The 15,864-nt window shown below is 40.8% G+C and overlaps 1 protein-coding gene across 21 annotated transcripts in view; it reads right to left on the bottom strand.

Annotated features, from left to right (window-relative positions):
• Positions 1-15,864, bottom strand: part of LOC150050474 (uncharacterized) — a 542,379-nt gene that overhangs the window by 212,179 nt on the left and 314,336 nt on the right. For 16 of the 21 annotated variants that reach the window (XR_016538651.1, XR_016538654.1, XR_016538652.1 and 13 more), the window contains one exon: positions 6,325-6,448. The exons of 4 other annotated variants lie outside the window; for them this stretch is intronic. Coding sequence is in view for 10 of the 17 variants with exons in the window: in XM_090352362.1 (XP_090208488.1) it covers positions 6,325-6,448 (124 nt within the window). In the remaining 7 variants the exon portion in view is untranslated. Of the gene's footprint in view, positions 1-4,251; positions 4,411-6,324; positions 6,449-15,864 lie in introns of those variants that run through there. One more of the 21 variants, XR_016538656.1, reaches the window with a different exon arrangement.

The raw sequence follows: 15,864 nt of genomic DNA, 5'->3' as shown, positions 1-15,864 counted from the left end.
AATACATTGCCCAAGAAACATCCATTCTCCCCATATTTATTACATCTTTGAATATCTTGAAAATCTAGAGGCATTACATTTGCTGCCATATTATCTTCTACGATCACTCCCTGTCCGTTACCAGTGGTGCACTGCGTCAACTGCATCCCTACTTCCTGCAGGGATATTCACTATTCCACTAATCATCAGTGAAGGGGTTAATGGTCATCCAGCTCCAAAAATCTGTTTCTGACCGTGACACAGGGAATAATACTTTGAGTGGAAGATCTGAATGTAGGATATTAAGTGGGGAGAGATATAAGGAATATTGTTGAAAGAATTTAAGAAGCAGAACTTGAAGAAAAAAGCAAGACTATGGCACAGCCATGAGAAAGGCCTTGGATATAACCTATCTTTCCCTAGCAAGGAGCCATAATCTAAGGCAAAGGAAATTAGCCAAAGGAAATTTCCTAAGAGGAATTTAGTTATATTATCACTTGCAAGTCCTCCAGTAGCTAAAGCACAAATGCCTCATTTGTATGGAAGTTAGGGAATATAAGCCCTCTTTGTCACTGGTTGTAGAACTGAGGTCCATGTCTGCTAGCTGCCAAATTCAGCATGTAGAAATTATTCCACATTAGCTGGGTGCTAGTGACTCATACCTGGAATTCTAACTACTTAGGAGGAAGATACGTGAGGATAGTGGTTCAAAGCCAGCAGGAAAGTCCATGAAGCTCTTATCTCCAATGAACCACCAGAAAACTGGAATGGCACTATGGCTCAAAGTAGTAGAGTGCTAGCTTTGAGCAGAAAAGTCTAGGAACAGACTCCAGGCCCCGAGTCTGTCCCCACATACAGGAAGGAAAGAAGGAAGGAAGAAAGAAAGGAAGGGAGGGAGGGAGGGGGAAGGACCACAATTCGGTCATTTTCTTCTTTGAGAGAAAGAAAATATTTGTTGTTGCTTTAAATCTCTTTTTCTTTGCCTTCGAGATCCTTTTAAAGGCTCACACACTCAAAAAAAGAATATTCCACACCAATGGGAAGACCGTGGATCTTCTGAGAATTCTGCCTACCTGATTTCTAAACCCAGCTATGACTCCTGATTTTGGAAATGTCAACTTTCTGGATTTTACCAAGGGTTTGGCTTCATAGTAGAGTGCTTGCCTAGCATGCATGAGGACCCAGGTTCGATTCCTCAGTACCACATATATAGAAAAGCCAGAAGTGGTGCTGTGGCTCAAGTGGTAGAGTGTTGGCCTTGAGGAAAGTCCAAGGACAGTGCTCAAGCCCTGAGTTCAAGCTCCAGGATTGGCAAAAAAGAATAGTCTAAGAAGGAGTCATAAGGTCTTATCTCTTCTGAAACCCGTTTGTTGCAGGTTTTTCTCCACACTCTCAGCAGCCTCATCCACAAATAGAACAATGGGCAATTCAGCATCATGTGTTTGTGTGTGTCATGATCCTTGAGCTTGAACTCTAGATATGGATGCTGTGCCTGAGCTTCTTTTCCTCAAGGCTAGCACTTTACCACTTGAGCCGCAGTTGTTCCATTTCCAGCTTTATTAATTTTTTGTAGTTTACTGAAGATAAGAGTATCATGGATTTTCCTGCTCAGGCTGACTTGGAACTGCAATCCTCAGATCTCAGCCTCCTTAGTAGCATGAGCTACTAGATCCTGGTAGAAGTATATTATTCATACTAAAGAACTAATTCTGCATATACCAAGAATTTCTTCAAATCACCAGATTTATTTGTTTTTTTTTAATTTTATGTTGCCAATTAATTTATTTGATTTGTAGAAAATATGGCGTTAGGTTAAGCAGATCCCTCAGGAGAATCCCCCAGGAAGCAGTACATTATAGGACCACAGTCCCTGGTCCTTAATCAGCCTCTAAGAGTGGCACAGTAAAGGGCTCTCTCTGAAAGGATAAAAGGGCAGAGATGTGGTTATGAGCTCTCTGGGATAATCTCTCAGTATCCCACTCACTGACTGCCTCCACGGTATTCAGAATACATTAAGGAAATGTATGGGTGCAAGAGCCTGGAATTCAACAGCTCATAACTACAATTAACCACCATTAATTAATGGCTGCAAGATAAATGAGCCATGCGATCCATTTATCCCTTGGTTGTAAGTATTTAAATTCACAGTGGGATGCAAGTCCATTTTTCACCAATGTGAATTTAAAACAAGTTTGAGTCAAGTCTGCATGCAGTAGGAGCTAGATAACAATTTCCTCTCCATGTAGTTGACATTTTAGGTCTTATGAACCAAGAAGAAGCGGACAGAAGTGGAAGTAGAACCTAGGATCTGGTATCCCAGAACATGCCTTCCTGAACTATGAGGAACTGCTATGTAGTGAGACTGACTTCACACCAGGAACTGTGCTGGAAAATGTACTTTACCTACATAAAAATTAGTATCCTGGGGCCGGGAGTTTGGCCTAGTGGTAGAGTGCTTGCCTAGCATGCACGAAGACCTGGGTTCGATTCCTCGGTACCCCACATACATAGCAAAAAACCGGAAGTGGTGCTGAGGTTCAAGTGGTAGAGTGCTAGCCTTGAGAAAGTCCAAGGACAGTGCTCAGGCCCTGAGCCCAAGCCCAGGACTGGCAAAAAAAAATAGTATCCTTAGTTTATGTCTAAGGCAATTGAAATTCAGAAATTAAAGTCTTCTATAGAACTGTCCCAAGATGTTTTAGAATGTGCATCTTTCCAGCCTTTATATAACCTATGCCTTCACTTGCCAAAATTACCCAAATAGAAACTGAATAGTCTCCTTTCCTCTAAATCTTCAAACCATCAACTGAACATTTGTAAGAATCAGAAGACAAGAACAGTTTGATGTTAATAAAACAGGATCTTATCCCCAAGATACACATTGTTAAAAAAGGAAAATAATGAATGATTCTGTTCTCATCTTTACCAACTAAAATCAACATCATATGTAGGAAATAATCGTTTCTATTAAATGTGTTACATTCCTTTTCAAGACTCCATTTTAGGTTTGAGATTGAGACTTGAACTCCATACCTACCAATTTTTCCCACTGGCTAACAGTCTACCACTGAGCCACACACTTCAAGACTCATTTTCATTTGCCCTGTTCAAGGTTATATTTCTGGATTCTTGCTTTGCTAAACCCTCCTCTGTTTGTTGTGAAACTTGCTGCTAAGATATAAAAAGCCTTTCAGGAGGCACCTTAGTCCACTAGTACATTGCCCAACTTTTCCCATTGAGTCCTTCGTTAAGAGTCTGCCAATAAAATTCCCTGCCCTTGGCTCAAATGCTGGGCTGTTAGCAAATCATGAAAAACTGTGAAACCTGAGCCTGATAAAGGAGCAGGGCTCACCTGGTCAGGATAAAGCCAGGGGCAAGCAATACAAATCCTGCTTTACACCCTTTCAGTGTGCTCCTGCACCATTCTCCACAGTAGTAAATGTGTGCTTTGCCAAAGCAATCCTTTCCCTTTTGGTGTCCGTGGTTCTCACAAAGCTACCAACGTCACATACTTCTCGACACAGCAGCAGTATACACCAACATCACTTACTTCCTGAGACTGCATTAGCATCTACCAAAACCACTTAAATCCTGCCTGATAGATTCTACCAACATCATATACTTCTTGATAGTGCAAACATGTCAACCAACATCAGGTACTTCCTGACAGAACATAGCAAACATTGCCTACTACTTGATGCAGCAATAGCACCTACAGACATTACTTAATTCCTGATAGAAGCAAAGGAGGATAAATTCCGGTGCTTATTAATTTGGCAATAGGATATAATAACATCAGCTATATTCTGATTTCAGTGGTGGCTGACAGCAATCACCTACAGCCTGGTCAGTCGACGGCACACATCCACATCACTGATTTCCTGATCAGGCAATACCTCCAGATCTGGCAAGAACTTCTACTCACATACCTACTTCGTCATTCTGCGACCAGGGACACCAACACCTCGTACTTCCTGTTCCAGTGATGCCATCTACCAAGGTCACCAACTTCCTGAGCCAGCGATGACAAACACCAACATCACCCACTTCCAGATGCGGGGACAGTGGCTGACGAGGTCACTTACCTCCAAATCCAGCCATAACAGAAACCCATATTGCGTACTTCTGGTTCCGGCACACGTACTTCCTGGCCCGCCAAAGCGGACGCCAGCATCACCTACCATCCTAAGCGCCGACCAGGCAGCGACGGCGGACACCCACGTCACGGAGTTCCCGACCCAGGGATAACATAGGATGACATCAAGTGCCACTTACTTCCTGGTCCAGCGGCGACGGATACCATCATCCCGTATTTCCGGTCCCAGCAACAGCCGCCACATAGCTCCGGATCTCGCGATAGCCTAACAGTCTAGGCGTTTGACTCTAAGTACTTCCTGATCCGGTGGCGACTGACGCCCGCATCACCTACTTCCGGTTCCGGTGACACTTCCGCTTACCGGGACCTGCTTGACATACTGTGGGTCCAATATCTACAGAACTTTCTGATCTGGGGAGAAGGCCCATCGATACTACGTAGTTCCGGTTCCGGCACCGCCTCTACGCACTTCCGGATCCGGCAATGGGCGTCACCCACATCATCTAGTTCATAATTGAAAGGACTAGCTTCTCTTTTGTGCATACACACCCCAAGTTCTGAGAGTTCAGTACTCAAGACGACCAGACTGCACGGTGCTGCCGGGTAAGGGAAGTCCTCCATTTTAGACTGGAGCCAGGAAGAGACAGAGACTATTAGCAGACAACCTGCCAAAACTAAAATGAAACCTATAATTGGGCTATGTTACCACACAATGTACCTACTATGCAGTTCTAATTCAATGCTTTATAACACAAGGCTAATTGTTGGTCACACCTATCGTAGTACATAACCAAAGTTAATTTTCTGTTTCTACTTCTTGTATTATAGTCCTAAAAGATAATAGAATGAAGAGAAACTGAATGAACGCATGCATTTTATGGACTTTTAAGATAATATTTTAAAATATAGATGTTTAAAAAGTGAAATGGCTCTTGAAACAAAATTTTGGATACTATTTCTAGAATTTTCTAAAAAACTCCTATCATTATTCCTGTGTGTGGAGAAGCTACTGTATTTTAAGTTAAAAAAAAAATCACATAGCTAAGTTTGCTTGATTTAAAAGATGGGAAGGAAACACATGGTATTGCCTCATTTGTAAGTTAAGGAATAGGTCAATTCTATATAAGGCCTGAAGTTCTGGGAGCATCATGGGCATAGTGACTTGTATATGTGTCCACCACCTTCATGTGGTGTTCACGCTACAACAGATTACTTGTTCAAAAGCTATGTATACAGTCAGAAAAGGGAAGGGGAAAAATAACAGTTGAAACCCTTTGACATAAGAGAGAAAGGAATAAAGGAAAATAAGTTGACTGTCTTTCCTATGTAAATAGAATTTACATACTTATCTAACCTCTACTTAGCTATCTCAGTCAAATGGAAACTTAGTTGTATATTTTTGCACAGTTGTCTCAGGAAATATAAATGAAAATCTGAGAACACAATACTGGGGCTTGAGTTCAGGCCCAAGTACTTTTTTAGCTGATATTCTACTACTTCAGCTGCACTTCCAGCCCTGCTTTTGCTGGTTATTTTGGATATAAAGTCTAGCAATCTTTCCTGCTCAGGCTGGACTACAATTGTGATCCTCTGTGTCTCATAATTTAGAGTAGCTTAATTTACAGGCATAAGATACTGGCACAGGGAAAGGAAAGGAAAAGAAAGCAAGAGAATGAGAGAAAAAAGGAGGGAGGAAGGAAAGAAGGAAGGAATCTTAATGTTGACATTTTTGAGGCTAATGGTAAGAAGGTAGTAAACCCAAAAGTCCTGACTTTTTAAAACATTTACAATTAGAGAAACATTAACCGACAATGAGGAAGGAACAGGAGCAACAGAAGAATAGCAGAGGCAAAGTATACACAGGACAAGTTGCACCAGTAAAATGAGACTAACTTCACATGCTTCCCACATTTACACCTAGACTGACACAGAATGGAATTGCTAAGATCACAAAGGGAGCCCATGGCTTCTCTTCATTTTTACAAGGCTACACTCGAGCTTGTCACTGGTAATATCTATGAAACAAGAGCAGGGACACACCTCTGGTCCACACTGGAGTTTATTGTATGCATTTATATGCTCAGTCCAGAATGTTCCCAATTGCTCTTCAGGCCTCTTTTATTAGTTCACTCAGTAATAGCATCCCTTCTTTTATTTTCAGTATTGCAGATTGAACCTAGGCCTTGGTAAGGGCTCAATCACTTAAGCCATGTCATAACCCTTTTGTTTTTATGCTTAAGATATAGTCTTACTAAGTTTATCCAGACTGATCTGAACTCATCATCCTCCTGAGGAGCTAGAATTACAAGATTATACCACCATGTCCCATGAGCAAGAATACTTCTTTCATGAGCAATAATCCAATAACATGAAAATCTGTAAAAAAAAAAAAAAAAAAGTAAAAATTCTCGTAAAATTTCTGGCCACATTAGAAACATGGATTCAGAAACATTTTTAAAATTTTGCCAATTTTAAGAATATTGCTCAAAGAATATCATCATTTGAATTTTTTTCAAAAAAGGTATTACCAAAGGGGCTGAAAATCTTTTTTTCTGTTTTGATTGAATACATATTAGCAAAAATATTTTTAAATAGTATGTGCATATATTAACAGATTTTTTTCTTTAATTATTATTGTAAAGGTGATATACAAAGGGGTTACAGTTACATAAGTCAACAACACTTTCACCCCTCCCTCATTTTCTCCAGAAATGTTTAAGTAAAAAAAATTATATCAACTTGATGGAATAGTATGTCCCAAATAAAAATGTTAATTTGAAATATGACAAAGAAGCAACATTTGTTTATGATATAATGTTAAATGAACAGAGCACAATACAGAATTCTGTAGACACTATGAGTAAAACTGTAAAAATGATGTCTGCATGTGGCCAAGATCTGGAATAAATATGAAAAATGAAAACAGCTTTATTTGGGGTGTTTTTTGTTATTGTCATTATAATGCTGTTGCAGAGCAAATAAAGAAGTTGAAAAAGATGAAAGCTTCTACCAAAAACAGGGCACTTTACAGAGGGGAGGGAGGGGGGAAAAAAAACACAGTTAATTCTGAGTACTTCTGTGTTTTTATTTCCAGGAGAACATTTTACATAGAAGTATGGGTTGGGTTTAGCATAATGGATTTTTATAATCCAAAAAGAAGAATCCCAGGCTTTGCTTCTTCAGAACAAAGACCCAAATGTCACACTGGGAGAGTGTGGGGGGGGGCTTCCCCACTGAGCACTCTGTAGCCATGGTCTCAGTGGATGAGACAGAGAGAGGAAGGGTATGTCAAAAATCCTTCCAGGAGGGAAGCCCAAACTTCCTGACACTGAAGATTCTGGATCCAGCTTCTGACATTTAGAAAACCAAATAATCCATTCCCCTTCTGAGATCCTTCTTCTCCTGCTGCTGATCCTGAGTTGGCTTTCATTTGCCTTCACATTCTGCAAAGGCACAAGTATGAGATGCCAATCTCCCTCTAGAAACCCTCCATTTGCCCCCAAAGAAGGAAGTCCACTTGTGGCATTCCTTTGGGCTTAGGCTTATCCCTTAAAGGAGTGGCCAGGGAGAATGGTTGTCACCTCCCCTTTGCTTCCCTTAAGCCTGGGTGTGAGAGCAAGTCCAAGCATTACATTACTCTTCTCATTCAGTGCCTTTCCCATTCAGAGAGTATGGAAAAATCCTCTTTCCATATGAAAAGAATAACTATTACAAAAAAAATCCTGTTTCTACTCACTGACTTGTTTCAATATGTCCTATGTCATTTCTCTATCATTTTGCACAATTGTTCTTTTTATTTTTTGCACAATTGTTCTTGAGATGACTTGAGCCCACCTCGAGTAGGAAACTCCAAATCTTTCTTTAAAGAACACATATCTTTACTGCTAAGAATATGGAAGGTAATGGCTTTCTTTTTCTTTTTTTCACTTTTACTATCTTTAACTAGTTGTACAAAGGAATTGCCATTTAACAATGCAGTGTGTGAATACAGTGTATCTTGATCAATGTAAACTCTACATTTTCACCCATCCATCCCCAACCTATCATTTCCTTCACTCTTCTTAATTTTATAGGATATACACTGAATTCTTGACTGCATTCTCCTTCTCTTTTCATCTATCCCTTTCCCCTTTGCCCCACGTCACCCCTTTCTAGTACCCACTTCCTGGTATTTATTTTGTTGAACTTTGACTTTGTTTTTCTAAGGAATTACACAATTAGAGTTCTCCCTGGAATCAGTGAACCGATTTGTATACACTTGCATGCCACCCAACATGAAATGGCTTTCTTAATGGATGCAGAGAACAACACTGTTAAGACTCAAAACACAATCAATTTGCCTGAGAATCAGGACTTGCTTCTCCTGCCCACACCAATCACTTACCAAACCACTTTAGTGTCCCTTGTTTTTGACAACCTAGTCTTTCCTGTTGGACTGTAAACTCATATAGTAACCCTGATATCCATTGTGGAGTTAATATAGAAGTTACTGAGTTGGATTCACACTCAGTCATACTCCTAAAAGTTGAGTTGAGATCCACCCCTGTTGGCCTTACACTTCTGACCTGGCACAGGGAAGGTGTTGACAAGCCTGTCTGTCAGGAGTTTCAGCATTAGCATAGGCATCAGAGACCCCATGACTCTCACTTCCTTTCAGTGAAATGGTGAGATCAGAACCTCTAAATTTTTCGATATTCTCAGAAAGGAAAACAAAACAACTCCAGCTGCAAATATCATTTCATTTCCCTTGTAAAGTTTGTATTTCCAGTGTGAAAGGATGACCAGACACTTACGTTTTGAATGCAAGAGAAGATCTGCTGGCTGGTAGGAAGAAAAACTGATGGATGCTCAGTGGGTCGTGACAGGGGAAAAAAAGGACATTGCAGCCCTCATCATCCTTATTTAGATACCTGGATAATCTACTGTAAGCCCAGCTAGTCCATAGGCACTGGTAGTCAGTACAAGAGAAGAGGGGGGAGTAGGGATGGGCTTACTCGGGCCCTACCAGACATATTCTGGGAAAAACACTAAACTCTGCAGGATAGGCTTGGAGAAAGGTGTCCCCACCAACTGGTTCAGCATTTGCAAGATCCCTCAGTGTCAATATTCCCAGAGTAACCTTTTTTTGGCCAGTTCTGGGGCTTGAACTCAGAGCCTTGGCAGTGTCCTTGAACTTTTTTTCTTCCACTTGAGACACAGTGCCACTCTCAGCTTTTTCTGAATATGTGGCACCAAGGGATCAAACCCAGGGCTTTGTGCATGCTAGGCGAGCACTCTACCACTAGGCTACACTTCCCCAGCCAGAGTAGCCATTTTTAAGCTACCAAAGTCATGGACAAGTGGGCACACTCTTTGGAAAGTTGACGATTATTTCTTGTGAGCTACCACAGGTCAGCTCTTCCACAAAGCTGGAAAGTGCTACCTCTTTCCTGACAATTTCTTAAAATTAGAACTAATGAAGAACAAACAAGTAATCAAATCCCCAAATTCCTTTGTAAACATATTAGCCACATTAATATGGCAGAACCTTTTTAAACACAAATATTGTTGGCCAAAACATAGAAAAAAGTAAATAAAAGACAAAAGCCAAGCCAAATAATCTTTTTTTTGCCAGTCATGGGGCTCGAACTCAGGGCCTGAGCACTGTTCTTGGGCTTTCCTCAAGGCTAGCCCTCTGCCACTTGAGCCACAGCACCACTTCCAGCTTTTTCTATATATGTGGGACGGAGGAATAGAACCTGGGTCTTTCTGCATTCTAGGCAAGCACTCTACCACTAGGCCAAACTTCCAGCCCCCAAGCCAAATTATCTTTAAAAAAAATGAACCTAGGAACTGGGCATGGCAGTTCATGCCTGCAATCCTAACCATGTAGGAGAAGAAATAGTAAGATTATGGTTCAAGGCCCTCCACTGCAAAAGTTAGTGAGACCTTATCTGAAAAAACAAGCTGATTGCTATTTTTCACACCTGTTCTCCCAGCTAGGCAGAAATCAGAACTCTTGCCTTCAGAAATCTCTCTCTCTCTCTCTCTCTCTCTCTCTCTCTCTCTCTCCTCTCTCTCTCTCTCTCTCTCTCTCTCTCTCTCTCTCCCCTCTCTCCTCCCCTCTCCCTCTCCCTCTCCCTCTCCCTCTCCCTCTCCCTCTCCCTCTCCCTCTCCCTCTCCCTCTCTCCCTCTCCCTCTCCCTCTCCCTCTCCCTCTCCCTCTCCCTCTCCCTCTCCCTCTCCCTCTCCCTCTCCCTCTCCCTCTCCCTCTCCCTCTCCCTCTCCTCTCTCTCTCTCTCTCTCTCTCTCTCTCTCTCTCTCTCTCTCTCTCTCTCTCTCTGTGTCTAACACACACACACACACAAAAAAAAAATTATAGCAAAAAGAGAAGGGGCCAGGAGGAGTGGCTCAAGTAGAAAGCCCTACAAGGCTCTGAATTCAAGTCCCAAGCTGACTGAAAAAAGAAAAAGAATTGAAATAGACTTAAAAAGGCACAAAAATATTCAAAATAAGTATAGAGGTGCTCGAACAGCACTCATTACCAGGATAAATCAAAGCCAAAGCAGGGTACTCTTACCCACCTGCAAGGATGGATATTGTCCAGAAGACATGAAAGAGTAGTTATTAGGAAGGGGAACCATTTTATATTATTGGAGGAGGGGAGAACAGAAATGGATTAGCTATTATGAAAACAAGTATGGAAGTTGCTCAAAAAATTAAAATCATAGGTGGCCACCAGTGGCTCATGCCTGTAATTCTAGCTACACAAGAGGATGAGATCAGAGGATCAAAGTTCAAAGCTAATCCAGGCAGAAGAGTCCCTGAGACTCAGTCTTTAATTAACTAGTAAAAATTAGATTGAAAGTACAATTCAAGTGGTGGAACACCAGGCACGAACAACAAAGCCTAACAAGAATGTTAGACTTTGCAGGTCAGGAGTTTGACCTAGTGGTAGACCTTTGTGCTTGCCTAGCATGCACAAAGACCTGGGTTCCATTCCTTTGCATCGCAAACATAGAAAAAGCCAGAAGTGCTACCCTTGAGCAAAGGGTGTCCAAGGACAATGCCCAGGCCCTGAGTTCAAGCCCCAGGACTGGCAAAAAAAAAGAATGTAAGACCCCAGATTAACAAGTACACACACACACACACACACACACACACACACACACACACACAACCTAAGAAAACCCACAACTGTTTGAAAAGGAAGAAGACTGGGAGAGGGATTGGCAAAGGTAGTAGAGGAGGTGAATTTGTTCAAAATACACAATATATAATTGTGTTAATAACAATAAAAATATCCTCTCACTATTAATGCATAAAAATAATTTTCTTTTTTTAAAAAAAAGAAAATAGCAACAATGTACAATTTTAGACAACAGAGCATTGGACCCAGGGCATTGTGTAAATTTAATGATGTTCCTACATCTCATGTATTCATGAATCCTACCATGTTTCTGATACAAGGCTTAGCTCTGACTACCAGACCCAGGAGAGCGCACACAGACTAGTTCAGCTCTCCATTCTGTTCAGATAATTGTTCCCTGAGATGAGGATTTGTGTACAGTGATTTATGAGAGAAGTGCTCCTGTGGGGGAAGCTAAAAAGGGAAATCAGAAGCAGGAGGAGCTAAGCCATACAACAATGTACTTTCATACCATAGCCCTATTATAGCCTGGTACTACAGAGAACTTGATTATGAGCCCCAACAATTGTACTCCACCCAGAAAAGGCACTTTTCACAGTATTTCATTCACTATGGCCTGGAAGTCATGCTCCTGATTTTAGAATAACATCCCATCCATCTTATTCCTCCATCCCTGGTACTCCGGATACCCGTTTGTTCGTTTGTATCTCTGTTTTCTTTTTTTTTATTGTAATTAGTAAAAGGGTTACATGATATTTGCCAGATAGAAGGTGCATTAATTCACATACATTGATACCCTTTCACATGTCTTGGTACCCATTGCCCTCCCATCTCTGTTTTCTTATTCTAATCAAGTAAGAACTTTACTCAAACGAGACCCATGATGCACCACTCATGTGGAAGAATTGCTATGCTAAGTGGAGATGTCCAACTCCTTTTTAAACTACCACACATTTTTAGGCAGTCTTGAGAGATAGAAGAATGTCCATAAAGATTAGAGTGTGTACCAGATTGGGTTGATATCACCACAGTGTCATGATGTCATCCTGCAGTCACATAGTGATCCTTTTGTTAAGTCAGAATACCCACAGGGTGCAATGTCTGCAAGGAAGGATCAAATCTTTCTGCAAAAATGAGCATACTATGTCCCAAAGACCAAATCCACCCACGACTGCTCTTATAAATAAAGTCCACCAGAACACTTTAGTATGCATTTGTTTAAGTAGTGTGCAAAGCTACTCCCTCATACCAGCAAAGTTAAGAAGCTATGGCAGAAACTAAAAGGCCTATGAAGATAAAGCTATTTGAAACCTTGTCCTCTACAGTCAAAAATTTGCTGGCCCCTATTATTGGAAGTCTGGCAGGACTCACAGATTAAATATTCAAGGGTTAGCTTGTCCAAGTGGAGAGAATGTTTCTCAACTTCTCTCTTACCAAGCCCTCAGAAATGTGTGAACCAAAACCCTAAAGGCGAATTGAAATGAGTTAGAATCTCAAATCATAGGTCTGACAAGCTAAAAGCTCTGGTGGGGAACTGAGCAGGAGAGGTGCTAGGAACATCTGCACAGTGCTGCATACATGTACATGGCCTAAAATTTCCTCTGGATGATGTTGAGGCTATAGGCCGCCAAAGGTAAAAGGCCCTGGAGAAGATTTAGCACAGAATAGATACTCTGGGAATGCATCTGAAAAGGTAGGACTAAAAGTAAAATACAGAAAGGGAGGAAGGGGAAAGAAGGAAGGGAGAGCTTGGAGGGAAAGAGAAAAAGCAATAAATGTAAAGGGTGAGAATAAAAGCATGGCATTTTAGGTGAAATGACAGGGTTTACAATCTTCTCCTGTGACTTTACTTCTAAAAGAAAAATTATGGAAGACTATAATAACAGCTCACATCCACACTGGAAATAGACTGCTAAGACCCAAACTCAGCTCTCATTTGCTGGGTTCTTTTCTGTAATCTCTCTACACTACATGTTTTTTAAATTCCTAAATAGGGAATGACAATAACAGCACTGATATTAAAAGTTTGCTATAGGATTAAATGAGTTTATTCTTGCAATGAGTTTAGATCCATGCCAAGCACAAAATAATCTCTGTTCAAGTGTTTGGTAAATAAAATTTAATCTCTGAAGACTACTAGATCTTGTACCCAAGGTCAGGCCTACTAGAATGGAATGCTAAAATTGCTACGAGAATAAAAGAAAGCAATAAACTACCCTCAAGTGTTGTAGACCCTCAAAGAAGTAAAAATTTCAAGAGAAAATGCAATGCTAAAATACTATAGTAAAACTTAATGGGGTGGAGGAATGATATCACTTTAGAACTCACTAAAAAACAAATATGGTTTTAAGTACTCACTAGTGATTTTTAGATTTAAGAATGCCCCCATATCCTTGTGAATATGTTTTTGGTACATTGCTCGCTCTCCTCTCTATTCAAATAATTGCATACCTCTCTATTCAAATAATTGCTCCCAAAGTCAGCTTCTGAACCTAGGAAATGTTTGGGGATAGGGAAAAGAAGGGTGGGCTAGCATGTGGAGAACCACACTATTAATGAGCAAGATAAGCTACTATTCACCAGTATTCACTACAAGCAAGAGCTGTTGAACTGCTTAAAACCATAATGACTCCTCAGTGCACAGATATCAGCATGTGCCATGAGCCTCGTATGATCTGGGAAAACCTTCCATTTCTTTTCCATTCCATTTTTTATCACTCTCTACTACTAGCCCCACCTCTTCTATGTTTATGTTTGAATCACACTGGCTCGTTCTGACCCAGAGCCCTTGCACACATCAACCACTTAGCCAGGTCCTCTTTTCCCTTATTTCTTAATTTTTTTGACAGTCTGGTTTACTCTACTAAAATGTACTTTCTAAGAGAGATGGTAGCATTCCTGTTCTATTTCAGCTATACCTTATCACCTGGTATCAAGTCAGGTATGTGATACGAACTCAGTAAACTCCCATGGAATGAATAGGTGAATGATAAATGAATGAGTGATTGGATGAATGGAGTCATAGCAAATACAGTCTGACTTTATCTACAACCTGGAGCACCTGCTTCTCCATGATTTTGGTTAACTCTTAGGAACTGAGATTGAGACCTGTGCACATGCAGTTAGTTGTGATTCGTATTACTCTGTAATAATGTTGGTGATTCAACTGCTGTGTTTCAATTTTCTCTTCTGACAAGTATTAAAAAAAGAAGTATGTTCTCTTCTATCTTGTGAATTATCCCTAAATAAGTGATGTCAATGTATATTGACAAGGGCATAATTATGACCCTCCTCTTGTTTGTAAGATGAGCTCCTGGGATCTTATAGTCTCCCATTGCTGAGGAGGCTATGATGGAATGCCACAAAGACACATGATCAACCCAGCTCCTTGCACATTATAACAGACAAGCAGCTTCACACTGACAAGGGCAGAGGACCATCCCACACAACATATGGACCTGTAGTGGAGCATATGGGTCTGGTCCTAAAAGAGGGGCCCCATATGCTCCCTGAGTTGAGCCTGCCCTACCCACTCCCAGCCTCTCTACACTTCAGGGCCAGTTCATAAATCAGCCACTTCTCACCATCTCTGTACATCGGCTGATCCATGTGTGATTAATGTACCATTTGCCTATGGCCTGGAGAGAACCCCAGGTACAGGTGGAGAGGAAAGAAAACGAGTTAATTGGAGTGGAGCAGGGGAGGAAGAGGCTAGAGGTCATTCCTCATTCCCATTGAGCCAGCACTATTTTTAGAAATCCTGGCATTAGAAGAATGAGCTTTCTTGGAAAATTTTCCTCTTAGACTCCCCAGGAACCCCACTATGGTCCAGGCAATTGCATGTGCTTTACCTACAAAAGGTCAAAAAGTTGATTGCCCTGCTCTATCTAGTCCAGCCTCCCCAAAGCCTCTGGGACCTCTTCTGAGCTTGATCAGGCATTCAGGTCCTGTTAAGGAACCACCAGGCCGGGTCCACAGAGACAGAGAGACTAGATGTGGCAGCCAGCAAATCCACTCAACTATGGTTCAGAGCAAGGTGTTCCAACTCTGCTCAGCAGAGAGCAAAAGGTTTGATGCAGTTGACTGGGGAAGGAAGGGTTCTGTAACACCAAACTCAATCACAGTAATTCTGCTTTTACTTTGTTTTACATTTTAAACTTTTCAAATGTGGTTTACTTTTTTATTTTTTTTTCAAGTCTTCTGGTTAAAAAAAAACAGTTGAGATGCACACATATGGAAAAGGCTGTGAGTTGAACAAGTGACTCAATATTTGGGTACCCAAGATTATGGATATAATCTTGGATATATAACCATAACTACATAGACATAAAATCTATGATGGGATATATACTCTCTAGACATAATGTTTTATTATACAGATGAATATGTATCTATGACATACAAACCCTCAGCTTACTTTTAAATATGTTCTATGTGCCACTGGTTGCATATAGAGTCCCTTCTTGAATACTTGTTTGTCAAACATGACATATGATACAAAAATCACAATGAATAAAATCTTTAAAAAAAAAGAAGAAAGAAAAGCAATCAAGTTTCTCCCAAAATCAAAATTCCCTTCAGTGAAACTGGGGGGGGGGACTAATTACAATGCAGACAGTTTTGAAAAATGAGATAAATTATCCACAACAGTTTGCAACGTCCAA

This window comes from Megascapheus bottae, chromosome 18 (assembly GCF_031878675.1).
Source record: "Megascapheus bottae isolate mThoBot1 chromosome 18, mThoBot2.hap1, whole genome shotgun sequence".
NCBI classification, from domain to species: Eukaryota; Metazoa; Chordata; class Mammalia; order Rodentia; family Geomyidae; genus Megascapheus; species Megascapheus bottae.
This window is presented reverse-complemented; position numbering and strand designations above follow the sequence as displayed.